The sequence below is a fragment of the Lagopus leucura genome, unplaced genomic scaffold (genome assembly GCF_019238085.1).
Source record: "Lagopus leucura isolate 7727_CA_CO unplaced genomic scaffold, USGS_WTPT01 Super-Scaffold_100008, whole genome shotgun sequence".
NCBI lineage: Eukaryota > Metazoa > Chordata > Aves > Galliformes > Phasianidae > Lagopus > Lagopus leucura.
This window is the reverse complement of record NW_024962265.1, coordinates 2,583,944-2,601,753: the sequence shown is the minus strand read 5'-3', so window position 1 is coordinate 2,601,753 and position 17,810 is coordinate 2,583,944. Positions and strand designations below refer to the sequence as shown.

The 17,810-nt window shown below is 45.7% G+C and overlaps 1 protein-coding gene and 1 long non-coding RNA gene across 3 annotated transcripts in view; one reads left to right on the top strand and one right to left on the bottom strand.

The window, feature by feature from the left end:
- Window positions 1–206: 206 nt before the first annotated feature.
- Window positions 207–11,028, bottom strand: LOC122180886. Its single transcript, XR_006179257.1, has 3 exons — window positions 10,570–11,028; window positions 5,625–9,502; window positions 207–3,160 (listed from the first exon to the last, which is right to left on the bottom strand). It is a non-coding gene; the product is annotated as an uncharacterized LOC122180886 (long non-coding RNA).
- Window positions 11,029–11,312: 284 nt separating this feature from the next.
- The window catches only part of MKLN1 (muskelin 1), a 101,431-nt gene continuing 94,933 nt past the window's right edge, over window positions 11,313–17,810 (top strand). For both annotated transcript variants that reach the window (XM_042872322.1, XM_042872321.1), the window contains exon 1: window positions 11,313–11,428. In XM_042872322.1, the coding sequence (XP_042728256.1) occupies window positions 11,337–11,428 (92 nt within the window). In that variant the 5' untranslated portion in view covers window positions 11,313–11,336. The remainder of the gene's footprint in view (window positions 11,429–17,810) is intronic.

Sequence of the window (17,810 nt, the reverse complement as noted above, 5' to 3'; positions counted from 1 at the left end):
TTCACCTCCCACTGCTGGCTTTACGTAATGTCCAGTGCCATGGATATGTACAGATCCAAGTGCATATTAACTCAAGGACTTTTCACCTGTCAAACCCAAGTGACCACAGAGCAAGCCAGAACAGCTGGGGCATAGTTTATAGAGTCATGGAATCTTTCAGGTTGGAAAAGAGCTCCTAGATCATCTAGTCCAACCATCCACCCACCACCACCATTTCCTCATTACACCATGTCCCTTAGTACAACATCTAAACATTCCTGAATGCCTCCAGGGACTCAACCACCCTCTTAGGCAGCATGTTCCAGAGCTTGGCCACTCCTTTGGTTAAGCCATGACAGTTCATTGCTCATCTGGCCTTATGCCTCAGGTCACCATCCAGGAGCTAGAGCTTGTTATCTTGATGGGGTGCTCATCCAGACCCAGGCACGGTATCCTTGGAAGCCCTTGGGCTCAATGAGGGTAATTCCTGCTGCTCAGGCTTCCCTGCTCTGTCCCTTCTCTTACTGGTGAGTGAAGCTCTTGCAGCATTTCCTTCCCTCTCCAAGGTATTTTTTTCTGCCCTTAAATTGATTTTTTTTTTTAGCTGCACCTTCTTTGGATTTTCAACATACTCTACAAATTTTGATTTCATACCATATTTGTATGTTTAACAAGAATAATTTCAAACTCCAAAAACAAACTGTGCCCTGACTGGCGTTACATAGCATTTGTGATAATTGGATTCTCAGAAAGCCAAGCACTTTCTGAGATTTAATGAGATTCAAACTTTAATTACCGTGTCCCTTTCTCAGGCATGCAGTAGAAGCAGGGAGAAAAATGACCATAATCAGGTCTTCAGCATGTTGCAAGAGGCGGTCTCGATGGATAGCACTTTGATCCCTTAATGAGGGGGCATTCTTGCCATGCACAGTTGGAAAGCCAGTTTCTCTTGCATCATGGCCTACATTTACATGCTTAGGATTTCAGCCACAAACCAATGCTCTCTCCTCTCAGAAGACTTCAGTGATAGAAAGCCAGCAGAGATGGCTCCTGGAACTACCACACTGCAGAAGAAGAGAGGGAGACAAGGACGTACTGGGGGTTAGAGTAGACTTTAAGTTCTTGATGATGAATGATGACACACAGTGATCCCTGGACAGAGTCAAGTGGCCCTGCAGGACCAGTGTGAGCTTAAAGCCCCTCGCATGGCTATTCTCTTGCACACCACAAATACCAGGCAGATTTTGCCCGTAAGGCTTGATGACTCACTTGCTGGCTTTCTCACTTCCCCGCCTCCGTCCTGGAGGATGCGGTGTTTTGCTGAGTCTTATCTGCACTGTGGTTGGCGGAGGCAGATGAATGCAGCGGTTTTGTGTCTGCAGAAAGAAGGCTTCAACAGAGGGATGGGGTCATTAACACTTCCACTTTATCCAGGAGGAAGATATCATATGGCCATCTGAGAGGACCTTTAAATTGCGATGTTCAGCGTGCGTGATGTTTAAATTCAAGCCAAATTAATTTTAGAAAAGTGCTGTGTTGAGACAGTGCATCAAATTCTTCACAAATGAGACGAAATATTGCCTCCACTGTATTCTCACAACCACTCATTTCATAGACTGATAAAAAATCTCTCCATCTTCATGTTTTTTATAGCCCTGTGGATAAACATTCATTATTCTTTCATCCTTTAGACAGTCAGAGATTTATGTCACGTCCTGCCTTTTCCTTTGCTGTATTTGGGACCAAAGTCAGTGTTGCCAGGTAGAAATTTCCATTGCTCTGCCTTCCATTTCCTGACCTCTTTCCCAAGAACCCGGCTATCTCCTTCGTTTTCCATGACTTATAAAAGGTCACCACTGTTGCTTCTTTTCCTCTTTCAACAATCTGGAGGACATGCTATTCTTGCTTAATACATCCAATCTTTTTTTTGGAATTATCTTTACTTCATCTTCAGCTGGTTTTGCTTTGCTGTGTACTCTAGATGCCTACACAAGGAGACGTGACTGCTTCTTGCAGGCAGCACGGGAAGCCAAGGTCTAAGCGGGCAGGAGCTGTGGGTGGCTTGAATCATTCTTGACATGACACCCATCCGAGCAGTATCTGTGAGCAGGCTTGGCACCTCCAGTCCACCCATGCCCAAGACCTCAATTGGTTCCTGATGTTACCCAGCCACTTTCTGAGCTGTGCATTTTGTGGCTACCCCCTTTGGCTTTGCCTAGATGATTTCAGGCAGAAGAGGTATACATCTGGCTCTCGTATTCCACAGATAGACCTGTCTCTCTAATACTTCCCAAGCTGGCATTTTTGCAAACCTTTCACCTCCCTGAAACTTCTCTGTAGTATCAATCAGTGTTTTGTTGTTATTCTTCATACCACCTTTCCTTTTCCCTTGCAAATCTGTCTTGACTCACATTTTTTGCTTGCTGTATTCTTTTCCAAGAAGTTAGTTATTTTTCTCCTTGGAGCTGCATACTCCTGGGAAGGGGCAGGGCTGCAAGCTGGCTGTTGTAAGTGCTCCAAAAGCACGCAGGAGAGTTGTGAACCATAAGCAAAGCCCTTGCTGGGCTACATGTAGGGTCGTATCCATATCCAGCATGCTCTTAGGCTTCTTCCATTTTGAGATTTGCAATGCTTCTTTTGACAAAGAAGGATCTTGCCCTCCTCCAACACACACTGAGCAAATCTGGACTGGGCAATTCGAGGTGCCCGTGCTGAAGGACATAATGACTTGGGTCACTCTCCTGTCCCTCTTCTCCTCTTTCTCAGCTATGTGGAGAGATTCCTGAGCCCCTCAGTCAGTCTATGCATGTGGCAGCAGGTTGGCAAAGTAGCAGGGATGGCACTCAGGCAGCCCACAAGCCTCTGAGCTCTGGCTGCCAAATCCACATGGATGACTGCTCATAAGCATGAATCTGTCTCAAGCCTTCAGCAGTCACAGGGCTTTTGTCTCCTTCCTCTTCCTAAGAAGCAGACTGCAAAATCACCAAGCCACAGAAACAAGCAGTATCTGAATAGGCTCATGAACCAGTCCATGCCCATATGCGGCTCCTGGGAAACAGCTTCCTATGGAGCAGGAGAAGCTGAGTGTGCTGAGAAGTGAAGCCACCTGCTGGGTATGTAGCTATCCTGTTTTCCCAGGGAACAGAAACGCTTCTCTACAACATGCTGAAAACTCCTGGATCTATGGGGAAAAAAAAAAGCCACCTCTCAACATCAGCAGTTGCATCTTTCTCCTGGATCCCCATGGCCCTTTTTTTATAAGAGCATTAGCAACCTTGCCCTGTCTCAGCCCTCCCTACACCATTTCTCCCAGCCTGGCAGACCTCTAGCCCCAAAAGCATCTCTCCTTATTCCCATACACACAAACCCAGTGAAGAGAGCACAGGAACAGCTACAATGTCCCCTTCCTCTGTATCACTCTCAGCAAACAGCTGCAATCTCCCACTCTCTCATGGTAGACATTAAGGTCAGGCTCTGGACAGGACCGATGAGACCCTTTGGGTGGATTTCCTGCTGGAGCAACATCTGGAGAAGAAAAATCAACTTGAGATCTCCTTAAATGCCCTGTCTTGACAGATGACACTTATTCTTTCATCAGATATTATTTTTTGGTTTGGAAAATTCATCTCTGTTCATGGAAGCAGTGAGTCCTGCTTATTTTCCACTTGACACTGAGCACTGAAGAGGGTCTTAAGTAGAACATCCAGCCATGGCTGGGAAGGTGATCTCGATAAATACGTACATCCTTCCCCAAGCCCTACCCTTCCCATAACTGCTGCCAGTGTTTCCACCTACTTAGTACAAATACAGGAACAGACACAACAGGAAGTGGTTCTCTAGGATAAAGCAGGCTTTTGAGGACTTCAGAAACTGAGACTGGGCACAAACTCTCCCTGGGGAGCACTGGGATGGGGCGGTGTTTGGCATGTGACCGTTTCATGGCGGGCGACTCATCACAGCAGCGTGTCTGCTGATTTTCTTATCATCAGGAATGGCAAACAAAAGGTTGCTCTGCTTTCCCAAGGGTCAAACATTACTCCTGATGGAAAGCTCGCAAAGATGTAGGAATGCAAAGGGTGGAGAGGGTTGATTCCGCACCATCTCTGTTTCTTCCCTCTATCCTCCTGCCTGAAGAAACACCTGTGCAGGGTGCAGAGCTGCTGAGATGGTCTGCAGCTGGCTTACTGATACTGGGAAGAAGAAAAGGAAGCTAGCATCTTCTCCACGTGGCCTGCGGTTGGCCACTTGACAGGAAACAGGAAAAGCCCAGCAACCACTCTGGAAAAGACATCTTTTTTGCATAGATCAAAGCATAGGACTGTTTCCAGGGCAAGAAAATAAACAGAAAGTGTGAAAAATGTCAGCTCATTTAGAAAAGATGCAGAAGGAGGATATGCTTCTCTGGTGGGGCCAGAAAGCCAAGGAGTCAAGCTCACAGAGGTGGAACGGCAGATCACAGCAATGTTTCCAGGACTGCTCAGAGACAGAGATGAGAGTTTAATTATTCTCAGATACAACAGAAAGAGGTTAAAAACATTTGTTTGTGAATCCAGAGAATAATTAAGAGTGAGTCACGGAAAGTGTTGTTCCAGCTATGGTAAAAACAAGCCAGCGCTGAAGGGTCTGCTGGTCATTTGAAAGCATCGAGAGCTTCAGCCCAAGATTCCTTCCTTAATTGCACCACTTTTGGGCACTCGCTGTAAATTAAGCGGACTGGAGCACAAGGGAGCTAATGCAGTGCTCTGAAAGGCAAACTATTAAGCAAAGTGTCTCTCAGATGTTTAACTTCAAGGAGGCACAATTGAAATCTCATCAATTATGATCAACGGACATGAGAAGGGTTTAAAGTTCATCTGTAACGTAATTTGCAGAATAATAGAAATTAAAGATGCAAAATCTCTTTTAGGTTGAGTCTACTTCAGTCCCCAGGGAGAGCTAGATGGGTTTCTGTATCATGCTTCCCACAGTGCTGCATGCATGCAACAAATGCAACACAAGAAACTTTCCCCGATGCACTTTTATGACTCAGAGGATGTTGCTATTGAATAATTAAGCTTACAGACATGAGTCCTTTCTGTGCTGCCCCAGGCGTGTTCCCTGCCTTTGTCATCATTTTCAGTTTTCTCTTTCCAAAGCACACCAAGCTATTCTCATAGCTCTTCTCCTGGATTGCAAACAGCTTTCTGCTGTCCTTGGCATCCTCCTCCTTGAAACTTTTCACCCAAGTCCCCTGCCCTCAGCAATCAATGTGAACAATCAGCTTAAGGGAAGACCGTGACATTCCCGACTGAAAAACAAGATTGAGTTCTTCACTTCCCACTGTGTTGCTGACAGTAATACTACTTAGCACTCTTACCCTATGACGCATTACCCAAACATTAGCTAATTATCCTGCCTGACTCCTTAGAAAGTAGGCAATTAAGCAGTTAGCTCCACTCTCCAGATAGGGAAACCTGGGCAGAAAATGTGGTTAATAGGGGAAAGGCCAACCCTATGGTGTAGGGTGGTGAGTATCCCTGCTGACCAGAGTAGGGATGTCAAGGATGGTGCTTATCTTGCTTATCTCAGTTGCTTGCAATACTGCTGAGCTTCTTCTAGAGTGGGCATAAGAACAGCAACACCTTGGTACAGGGATTCATCCTCACCAAACCGTGTCCCATTGTGGTAGGCTGCCATCTTCTAGAAGAAGCATCCGAAGAGTCCACTTCCTCCATACTGCTGAAGGGAAGAAGAGGATCCTGGTTGGTATGGGTGCCCTGAGCAGGCTGTGCAAGTCCTCTCCAAACCACAGACAGCAAAGTCGCTGAGATCAGTGCTCAAGAACTCCCGAATCCTGGAAGTACTCAGCTGGTGTCATTGCAGCTGACTTTGAGGAACATTTTGGAGCACCCAGTGCCAGAGCACCACAACCCCTATGTTGCAAAAAGCATGCTACAAACTCTGTCCCTCCACATGGCTGGGGACCTATTTTCCTTCAGCCATGAATTGTGGCTACGTTTGAAGGGACACAAAAGCTGAAAAAAATTTTTTAATGCAGAGAGTAGATGTTTATCAGAGAGGTCTTTAAAATAAAGCAGAAGGAGTCCAAGCCTAATAACAAGAGCTCTAGCCATTCTGACTAACTACTCCATAAAACGTGTAATTACAGCACTATAGCAACAATTGAATTCCAAGGCACATTTTGCATCTGAAACACAGGACGGAGCATCCTCTCTGGGTGATTCAGAGCACTAATCACAATGCCCAAGCACTTCACTTGGAAGGAGGAGAAGCACGGAAGTGAAAGATGAGCAGAGTGCACTGGGTGTGCAAGCACGTCCCCGTGAGAGCACCGTGCACAGGATGCATGCACCTCCCAGGGGAAGAATAAGTATTTTTAGCTGGGATTATCTTGTCTGCTTCCTAAGAGCGCTCACTGCCTTTGTGGAGAGGAGCACAATGTTGGCTGCATCACACCAGAGTCGACAGCACAGCGGTGACATTTGAGAGGTGCCTTTTACTGAAGCTCACCAAATGCGAGTGTTATTTGTGCCACCTAAGCAGCTTTTCCTGCCCTCAAGCGCCCTATTTCAGTTCGTGAAGGGCCAAGTGCACAAGGGTACCAAGATCCTCTTTCCCCAGTGCAGTTCAGAGCCACTCACATCCCCTTAAACGGCACTTCCTGGCTCACATACACTCTCCTCCATTGTCTGGGACATGTTTGCAGCTGGAGACTGATGAATGAAGCCGAGTTACTGACCTTGATGTAAAAAAAAAATAAAAAAAATCATCATAGAACTGTGTTTGTGCTTTGTAAAACAAGCCTTTTAAAGCTGGCATTTATGCAAAGAAAAATGCCAATATGCATATGGAAGCTCTGGTATTTAAGGCCCCTTTCAACCTTCCAGATTGCCAGTGAGCTTTCACTGATTCGAGCCTTTAACCAATAAACAGGTGCTCTAAGAGCTGGTGAAGAGTTCTCAGACAGGTATTTAAGTGAATGGGCTAGAGCAGATGCTTAGCTCAGAGTCTACACAACTAGACCTATTTTCTTAGGCTGAAAGAAGTACTGTTTCTCTGTGTTATAAGGAGGTACAGATGGTCCCTTGCTCCAAATGGATGAGGGCAAGGGAAAAATTACGTAACCTGTCTTTGAGGCCTGCTCTCACCCCCCTTTCTATACAGAAATTCATTCAGGCTCTGCAGAAAATGCAATTCAAAACAACTTCACCACTATTTTTTCCTCATTCACGTTACCAAAATGAGATAATAATTAGTGAGGCCACTTCAGGGAATTTTTTGGAATTGCTCTGGTCCATAGGCTAATGGTGCTTTTCCTCAAAGTTGCTATGGGACGTGTTGGAAGATACTCTCCAGTCAGAGAGGCAGGTTTATTTCCCCAACACGGAGCACTGAGTTAAACCCAGGGCTTCGTTTTGCAGAGGGAGCTCACTTAGGTGAGCAAGCATTGCCAAAATCTGTTGTGACAATACCCAATCAGACCAGTGCTCTGATTCTGCTCAGAAAACAATAGGCGCTTACACAACTACAACCCACTGGAGGTTTTTGACTTGCTGAGCAATGAGACCCCGAATGTTACAGCTCTGCCTCATGTCCTTGGCTCTGTCCTGCTTTGGAAGGAAACATGCTGTGACCTGCACTGCCAATGCTATTTCCTCTCACTTGTCTTTAAAGGTCTCTTTTTCCAACAGCTGATCGGCTCTGCAGCTCCGGAGAGTACGTGAGATCCGGCTGGCCCACGGTCTAGCTGGTATGGCTGTGTGCCATGTTGTTGTTTGTATTGCTTTCATTTTTTTGGCGTTACTTGGCTCTTCCAGGCAACTTGTTTTCATCCTGAACTATGTGCTCATTACATATCCAAACACCCACGCAGGTTTTGCATGAGGAAACTCGAAACACACACGCAGCAGAGGAGCAAATTTGCAAAGGGGGCAATGAGATATTTGTCTCGAGGCAGACACAAACAATTGTCAGATCCCTGAGCTGTCCGTGGTTAGATTTCAGATCTACTGATGACAAGCGTGTTAACACTGTGCGTGCATCCTCCTGGCAGAGAAATGCAGGGACATCTCCTGTGGTCCACCTTCAACAACCCCAGCTACTGTTCCCGGCACACATCCAGGGACCTCCTAGCTGTGCCCCAAAAGCCAAAGGGACCCATTTTTGCTACTCTGCTCCCCTTCATGGCCCCATCTCCACTCCAGCCAACTGCTGCCTGCAGGGATCTACAAGTCCCCAGCCAGCTCAGGTCCTGCAGATGCCTAAAGGCACTGGAGGATTTCAGCAATGTCCCAAGAGACGGGGCTAGGAACATGCCTGCTTGGCATGATGGTTGTGTCATAAGTGTCCTCTTTTTGGGTTGTTCCACAGAGCAGAGGGTCTGAGTGACTACTAGAGGTGGTACAGGGCAGCATCAGTACCATTGGACCGCCCAGTTGCACAGAGCCAATGTTGTATTAACACAGTAAACTCACAGAGCTTAGCAGAGCAGGGCTCAGATACTCAAGTTTTCCGAGTCTCTCCCATTTTTACAGCCCCGCTGCTGCTGCAGTTGAGCTCCAACAGACGCAGTCAGCTCAGCTGGAGGCTTGCAGGCTGTCCAAATCTGCGGCACACCGCACTCCTCCCTGCCGTGCCAGGCCTGCTCTTAGCGTGGAAAAACCCTCTCCCAGCTACTGCCAGGATCTGTGCAGTGCTAGGGAAACTTCGTTTGTAGCTTGGGATTGCTTTGCTTTCTTGCATCCTTCCCTGCTTCCTGTGCTGCAGATGAATAAAGATTTTCCAGAGCTGTCAGTACTATGTATTTCACCAGCGTTTGCTTCTTTAGGTCCAAATCATGCTAAAAATAAGCTGGCTTGGCATTCACATCTTGATTCAAGTGGTAACAGGACATCGGGCAGAGAAACTCCTGGGGTTATGTGCTCTGTGCAGCAGCGAGTAGCGAGCTGATGGCGTTCCCTCTGCCTCCTCCCTGCTGCCGGCATGGAGCTGGCACTCACCGCTCGTTGCGATCTCCAAAATTTCATATTTAGAGGTTACAGTTTTATATGGCATCGCTCCTCTCTGGCTGCTTGTTAGTGAGGCTCCAAATGCCAAGGTAGAATATTTTCTCCTGGTGGAGGGAGTATATTATTAGCAAGATCCACAGTAAACTATTTCCTTTAATATTCTTGTGGTAAATCGCAGGGGGAAAAAAAAAAAGAAAAAGAAAAAAATAACAAAAAAACGGATGCTTTGGGTAAGTGAAATTTTAAATGCCACATTAAGAACTCAAACTTCAAAAAACCTTGTTAGTGCAGCAGCAAAGGTAGAGCTGTGGAATATGGTACCTCACATGCAAGTTTTTGCTGTGCTGCTGCAGTAGAAGCACTATTCCCTCAGGTCCCAAAAAAGGGTCTTGAGACAAAGCACTTGCTGTTCCTCCTCACTTTTGTTCCTCCTCAGCTGAGGTTTAGCCTCCAAGGCTGCTGCAAGAATGTTTCATCCTCAGCCAGATTTTGTTGCAGCACTCTCACTTGCTTTCCTAAAATAAATGGCGGAAAAAAAAATCCTTGTGTTAATTTAATCTAGCCAGGCATTTTACTGTCCTGTCTGATAACATCCCTCCAATCTGTCATTTCCAACTGACAGCTGTTTATTTGTTGTCACCTTATTGGTGTTTTTCTTGTTATTTTAGTTCTGGTTTTGTCCCTGATCTTGAAATATTTCCTCTTAATTCTCAAGCATCCAAAAACCGCTCCAGGGATTCCTCAAGTCATCCCTTCACTTTGGTGGGGGTTTTGGATGGAACAATTTTATTTCAACCAAAAATCAAACCAACAAACAAACAAACCCCCATACAGTAACCTCAGTCAGAGAAACCATCAATAAATCTCCAATTTACACACTTGGAAATCACACGTGTGTTTGGGATTTCAGGTCCATTCATGTGGCAGGAAAAAGCACTGAAAAACATCATGGCATCAAACAGAGATCACAATGTGAGCATCCCTCTAAACCAGGGACTGCAGTGTAAACCTGAAGAGGTCTTAGCACTGCTGGAGAACCATTCAGCAGCACTGATAGCAATAGATGAAGTGATTAAATACATGTTATTCAGTAGAATTCAGAAGGAAAAAAAAAAAAGAAAAAAGTTATTAAATATGACAGTGCACAAGGCATGGGAAACCACTCGGGCTCCTTCCCACAGTCTGGATCTCCAGGTAACCTTTCCATGGAACATTCAGATGAGCTGTGGTATGGACCAGAAAAGAGACAATAAGCCAAGAAAAGAAGCCCAATAACCTCAATAATTATAGTACCTTCCACTGAATTTCCAGTTGCTTGCAAATTGTCGGTCAAGCATTAAATCTGGGTACCACTCCATTAGCTCATTTTTATTTCACTCATTACTAACTCTTGTTTATATATTTACAGTTATTTATGGTGACTTTGATTGCTCCAGTTCCTTTTTTGGAAAACAACAACAAAAGCATGTTGAAATTGACAGAACTGTCAAAACAAGCTGCTTCTGATACTTACAAAGTACAGAGCTATGTGGTGAAATACAAATAATAAAACAGACTAAGAGAAAAGAGCTGAGCTACTCACAACAGGGATCAGCGCAGGAGCTGGACGAAGTCACATCATGCTTGGGTTTTGCTTCAGCCCCTTCCCCACACAGCTCGTGGAGCATCCCCTTGACCCTACAATCCACTGCAGCCCTGCAGGGCATCCCCCTAAAGCCACTTGGGATGGATCCCCCAGTTTCTGTACAGCCTTGCAGACACAATCTATGTCCTATCCCCCCTGTACAGCCTTGCAGACACAAACTATGTCCTATCCCAGTCTCTACAGTGTCCACTACCCAATGCAACCCCACAGGGCTTCACAGTCCCACAGCCCCATAGGCATAGCCTCACACCACTACAACCCCAAATTACATCCCACTTCAGGTCCTACAACCCCAACGCTCCAGTACAGCCCCACAGGACATCTTCATGCAGCTCACTACAGTCCTACGGGGCACCCAAAACAAACACAGCCCCCAAATTACACCCCCAGAGCCCAACGTGCCGCTCAAAGCTCCACAAACCCACCGCAGCCCCCCACCAAGCCACACCCTATAGCCCAGCCACACAACCATGCAGCCACAAATTACACCCCACCCCAAGCCCTACAGCTCCTAATAACCCACTGCAGCCCTCACAGACGCACCACAACCCTCACGACCTATAAAGTCCCCCTCACATCACACCACAGCCCAACTCGGGCGCCCCACGGCCCCTGCCCCGCCACCCGCGCGGTCCCTTTAAGAGCTCGGCCCCGCCCCTCCCGCGGTCGCTGCCGGGGCCGCGGCGGCCGCTGCTGACAACAAGATGGCGGCTGCGGGGCCGGTGGGCCCCGAGAGCCGGGTGCTGGGTTACACTTTGCATCGCTGGAGCAGCTTCTCCTCTACCTATCTGCCCGAGTGAGTCCGGGCTCGTGCTGGGCGTGCTGACAGGGCCTTGTGGGGGTGAGGGGAGGAGGCGGGAAGGATCGCAGAGTGAGTGTTTGGGCCTGGTTGGGAGGGTGAGGCGGGCTAGGCCTGGTGTAGGCCTGGTGTGGGGAGGGGGGGGTGGATCTGAGGGGATGGGGGGCTTTTGAGGGCGAGGTGTGTGGTCAGAGGGTTTTGGGGAGGATGTCTGTGGGAGCGTGATGGTAAGAGTGTGTGGGGGCTGTGGGTGCAGGAGGGGGTTAAGTTTGAGGGTCTTAGAATGGAGGAGATGGTCGTTTTGGGGATGGGTCTGTGTTGATAGGGTGAGCGATTAGCTTTTCAGGGACTGTGTGTGTGGGAGAGGATTAGAATTAGGGGATCGAGAATGGGGAAGATGGTCAGTGTGGGGAGGATGTGTGTTTGGAGGAGAGCGGTCACTTATGGGGGAGTGTGCCCTTGGGAGGGCGCAGGAGTTCTAAAGGCTCTATATGGAAGGGATGGTGGCCCAGAGGTTCTGGGTGGGCTGCGTGTGGAGAGGGGGGTGGTCTTAAGTTCTTTTGGGGGGAGGACTGCATGAGTGTGGGTGTGGTGGCGCAAAGATTTTGGGGGCAGAGGGGCTGTGTGTGTGGGGAGGGGTGCTCATCAGCATTCAGGAGTTTTGCATTTATGGGAATGAGATGGTTAGTATTGGAGAGGCTGTGTGTGAAGGGGAATGGTGGTCTGAAGACTATATAGTGATGGATCCTCAGCAGGTTTGGGGGGCTGTGTGGATGAGAATGTCAGTTTATTTGGGGGGAGTATGTGAGGAAGGATTTCCGTAAGCCCATAGGTGTTGGGCTGATGCATCTGTGGGAAAGGAAGTCAGATTTTGGGGGTTTGTGTCTGTGGGGAGGAGTACTCAATAAGGGGGGGCAGTTTGTGTGGGAGGGAGTGTTTATTATGCTTGAGGATGTCCGGGGGGATGAGGTTAATCTGAGGGAAAATGTTGGTCAGAAGTTTTGGGAAACTGTGTATGTGGGGAGAGATAGTCAGTAGGGTTTGTGGGGGCTGTGTGTGGGAGTGGTGCTCAGCATGTCTGGAGGGTGTCCTGTGTTCTGGAGGGGTGGTCAGCAGTTTAGGATTTTTAGGAGCAGGAGGTGGTCAACAGGTTTAAAGGGGCTGTGTGCATGGTGGGGGATCAGCCAGGTGGGGAAAGGGGTGAGCACCTGCCCTGAGGGGTATGTAGGGAGGGGTTGATGTGCATGCAGGTCTGGTGAGATGCTGAACTTGTTTGGAGCAGGTAGGAGGGATGCATTGAGACACCAGTCTTTGGGGAGGCTGAAGGGAGCAGTCATCTGCTATGGGTAAGGGAGGTGGCCTGGGAAGGAGATGCAACCTTTCCCCCCAGTTTTGGGCTCAGCGTCATGCAGTGGAGAGACTGGTCAGCAGGATGCAGAGGGAAGGATAAGTCAATTCCCCCTGCACAAACACTGTCCTGCAGGTTTGGGGCATGTCAGGTCCCTGTGGCAATGTGTTTCTTGGCAACCTGGCTTCCTCTCCTGCCCCTGACCCCTGAAATCCCTGTTAGCTGGCAGTGTGGTAAGCACTGTGCAATGATCACCTGTGATTTATGTGTGGTTTTGGGGGAAGGGGATCACCTGGTGCCAGCTTGTTTCGATTTTGTTTTGACTTTGAGCTCTGTGAGCAAGCAGTTGTGTTTTATAGTAATCAGATTGTGCTGGAAGTGAAGTTTGTAATGAATGTAATGTGGTCTTGAATGTTTGTTCACCATTCTGTCATGTCAGCTCCAGTGCTGGAGGACAGTAAGGAATACTTTGTTTGGGCACCTCAGACATGCAGGCTTAGAGTTTTGTCTAATGATTGATGGCCCTGAATTTACGATCTCTGATTAAAATAACTTTGTTAACCAGTTTTAACAAGAGATGATTGCTATATTTGTTAATTGTTAGTTTTTATGGATTATCTCCGCTTGCTAAAATGAGGTCAGACTTGAACAAAAGTTTCTCTGGCTAAACTTGCAGTAGTTGTATCTTTAAGTATGTTTGCTTGCTTAGATATTAAGAAAAACTGGATTTTCACTGATTATTTTTTGTGATAACTAAGTAATCCATTTTTCCCTTAAAAGACTGTAAGGCATTTTTTTCAGGTCCATGATCGTACTTGTTATAAATTGTTGGCCCCTGAGTGGAAGGGTGACAGTCCTTTATTGATCTCACTGATGCTATATAAAAAGGCAGTACTCTCTTTCTCCTTGATATTCCTTTCCAAGACTCCCATTAGGTTGGTTTTTTTTTTTGTTGTTGTTGCAGACTCTTGTTAGGAATTAATGTTCATGTGGCCTCTTCAGTGCTGCCCAAAGTCCTTAATGTCATTGCAATCTGTGATACAATTCTGTTTCCTTTGGTAGGGCTCGTGTTTTACAAATGCATGACCTTGCATTTGGCTGTTTTTTAAGACAGCATTCAAGTGTCTTTATCATTTAAAATAGTTGAAAAGGCTTCTGAGCATTGTTCAGCAGTGGGGTTATGGACCTTGGTATGACGTGCACTGGTCCTTATGCTTGGGTGCTACCATCTCATCAGCACTGACAATATCAGGCTAAGGACTGTGGTGGAAATGGCCCTTAAGAAAGCTTGATTTTTGCTTGCTGTCTGTTGGTGTTTGATTCCCATGTTCTAGGAGGGAGTTTAAATGTGATCTCAAATGGAAAGAGAAAGCTCTGACCTGTGACTGAAGATAAGATTCTCATAAGGTGGAAGCTTACGAAGAAAATCATACAGGAGAGTGGATGTTTGGAGGTAGAGTGAAGATGAAAAACATTAAAATTGATGGTAAAGGAACATAATGTACTGTAGGAGAAATGTGCAGACAAAGCTGAAAATGGTCATCTTGTTTAACACGCGGATCAGAATTGTGCTGTTCAGGAAGGATATTGGGAGTTCTAGTTAGATCCTAGTTGAAATAAGTTTGAAAGCATAGCTAAGAAGAAATCTCTTTAAACTTGAACTGGAAGAGTCTTCAGCCATAATCTGTGTAGGAATACTTCATAAAACATGTTGCTTATAATTGGGAGGATGCTTACTGCTGCTGTGGCATTGTGAGTAAAGTGCTTGTGGAGGGGAAGCAAAGTAAATTACCCATGTTCCATGTTAACTAAGTATGATTTAAACATACTCTTTAAATAGTTGTATGTTTTCAAGTGCAAAAAACTGAAGGTATGAGATGAAAAGTTTTTGTCACCACTTCCCAGGGAAGAGCACTGTCTAGTGGCTTACACTGCATCTGCTTATCAGATGCTGAACTGATACAGAAACCCGTCAGTACACTGAAAACACTTAACTGTTCTTTTTCATTTAAAAAGGAAAAAGTGATTTTCAGACTTTCTTATCCTATTTACATCAGGATCAGTGGTCTATTGGAAAATACCACTTTTCTTTAAGGTGCAGAAAGTTTATTTCAGTAAATAGTAACTTCATTTCTGTTGTGTTGGGGTACTGAGGGATTGGTTAGTGCTGAACCAAAGTTTGGCTGTGTTAGTAGTGCTGCGTTCATCGTATATTTGCAAAGACATTTTCAAATGTCAAATGATAATTGTGCTTCCCGAATCTGTGAAAGAATGGCTTTAATTTTGTATTTCAAGCTGCTGGAGTGTTTGTTGCTCTGTTGGAAAATCAATTTCCAGCAGCTACGCTGACCTGGAAATTTCTTCAGAACTCGGTGGGTAGAACTGAAAGAGTTGGTCTGGTGTCTTGTTCAGTTTGCATGTGGGAGCAAGCAAGTTGTGCCTTTGGGAAGAAAACTGGTTCAAGAGCAATTTTGTCCTTGAAATACCTGGTATTTCCAGAGACACTGGTCTTCTGCTGAGAGGCTTCAGCCTGTTGAAAATGTTCAACCCAGCAAGTTGGGTGAGACTTCCTCATCACACCCTTAGTCTCCTCCTTGCAGTTTGTCCTGAAAGGAGGGGAGCCATAGACTCATAGAATGGCCTGGATTGAAAAGGACCACAATGATCATCCAGTTTCAACCCCCTGCTATGTGCTGGGTCGCCAACCACCAGACCAGCCTGCCCAGAGCCACATCCAGCCTGGCTTTGAATGCCTGCAGGGATACAGGGGCATCCACAACCTCCTTGGGCAGCCTGTTCCAGTGTGTCACCACCCTCTGTGTGAAGAGTTTCCTCCTAATATCTAACCTAAACCATGTTGGAGGGCTTCCCAGTGTTTCACCGAGGACCGGCCTGAGGGCTTCCCCATCACTGGCATCGATTACATGCAAACAGCACCAATGAGTACTGGGGGTAGTTTGGCATGGGCAGAGGGAGACCTGCGCTAGTTTCCCTTGTCCCTCCTCTGACTTTCTGCAGAAAGTGATGAGCTCAGCTGCTTTTTTCTTTCTTTTTTTTTTTTTTTTTTTTTTTTTTTTTGGACAGGGACAATTTAAACCATGTATAGAAGGTAATCTGAGCCCTATTCAATCAAAAGCTAATTCTTCGTTTTCTGAGAAAAGCACTTTATCCTGTTCTTTTTAGTACTGTTTTGTGTACTTGCTCTGCTTTAAGCTCCCTGTTATGGTGAATAAGGGGTGTATATTACTGTGTCCTCCTCAATGGCAATTACATGCCCTTCTCTACTGTGAAGTGCCTTATTACTGTACCCTAGGACTGTATCAGATTCCTGACTCATGATGTGTGGTAATTGGCAAATGTCCTCAGGTCCTTCTGGCACTTTTAAACTGGGATTTCAGCAGTATGGCTTCTAACAAGCATTTTTTAACCTCTTTTTCTTTTACTGTTATGCAAGTTGTGCACCTGAGGAGGAAAGCTTCATGCCATTTCTGTTGCTCACATCTTCCTGTATGATACCTCTTCAGAAGCATCACATTCTTATGCTATTAAGATTGTAAGTTTCTAAGCCAGTGATTAAATTTTATCAGCAGTCTCCTCCTAACTGGTAGTCACTTCTTCATTGCAACCCCCTGTTTTTTTTTGTTTTTTTTTTTTGTTGTTGTTGTTACTTAGTGACAGGACAAGAGGATGTTAAGGAGGATAAGACAGGGGAGGTTTAGGTTAGATATTAGGAGGAAGTTTTTCACCCAGAAGGTGGTGATGCACTGGAACAGGTTGCCCAAGGAGGTTGTGGATGCTCCATCCCTGCAGGCATTCAAGGCCAGGCTGGATGTGGCTCTGGGCAGCCTGGTCTGGTGGTTGGTGACCCAGCACATAGCAGGGGGTTTGAAACTACATGATCATTGTGGTCCTTTCCATCCCAGGCCATTCTATGATTTTATGATTTCAGTATGAACTTCAGTTATTGCAGTAATCCCAGTCTTTTTTAGTTTGACAGTGGCACTACATCAAGTGCTGAAGAGTGGATTTCTCTGTTGTTTCTTCTCTAAAAATCTTAGTGGAACAAGAAAGTTACAGCTGATTTGTTACAATATACTTAGAATAATCATTTTCTTTTTTTGCCAACTTTCTGTTTTTCATCAAATCAGGCAAAGTAAAGTAAAAGATACTTGTGTAGTAAAGTTTAGGTGACTGGTAGCCCCTGAAGGTAAGAATACTTTTTAACTAAGGGTATGACAATCGCTGTCTGCTCAGTCTAGCCAGCCATCTACTGCTATCTTGTCTTTACTCTGAAACAAAGGCGTACTGTACAAATTCAAGGTATTCCAGAGCATTGATAAGAAGTACTGAGAATGTGCATAGCAAACTTTTTGGGTGAAGTCTTTAAAGATTTCGAAACAAAACATCCAACCCTTCCTCTGAAAAAATTCTGGATTCCAACAACCCTATTCTTTGTGATTTCTGTAACAAGAAAAAAACGTGTTCATGGCTACTGAAACACGATTCAGAGTTCCTCCTGCCACATGAAACTGATGATTCAGAATCTGTATCTTTTAGGTTCATAAATCTTATAGATGCATCTAAGCCTTGAAGGATCTCACCCTTGAATTAAGGTCAGTCATGACTAACACAAAGGTTTGCTTTTCCTAATCTGCTGCTTGCCGAGCTGTTTCAGTAACTAGCTGAAGACTTCTTCTGTTGAGGTCTCACCAGTTAAAAACTGCCTAAACTGCAGACAAGCAAAGCGTGCTGTAGAGCTTTTCTGGCAGGATGAACTGAGCTAATCATCCGTACACTGGAAACTGTAATGATAGTGCTTGCTTCCCTGGTTTCTTAAATAACTCTGGCTGTGCAGCAGTGATGATTTCCACTTTAGCTGTAGGACCACAGCTTTTTTTTTTTTTTTTTTTTTTTTTCTCCCACAAGCCTGAGTCTTTTTTTTTTTTTTTTCCCCCAACTTAAATTGCCAGCTCTTATTTTCACTTCAGCATTCTAATTTAGCCAGTTCACTTTCTTGGTTCAGTTGCTTCA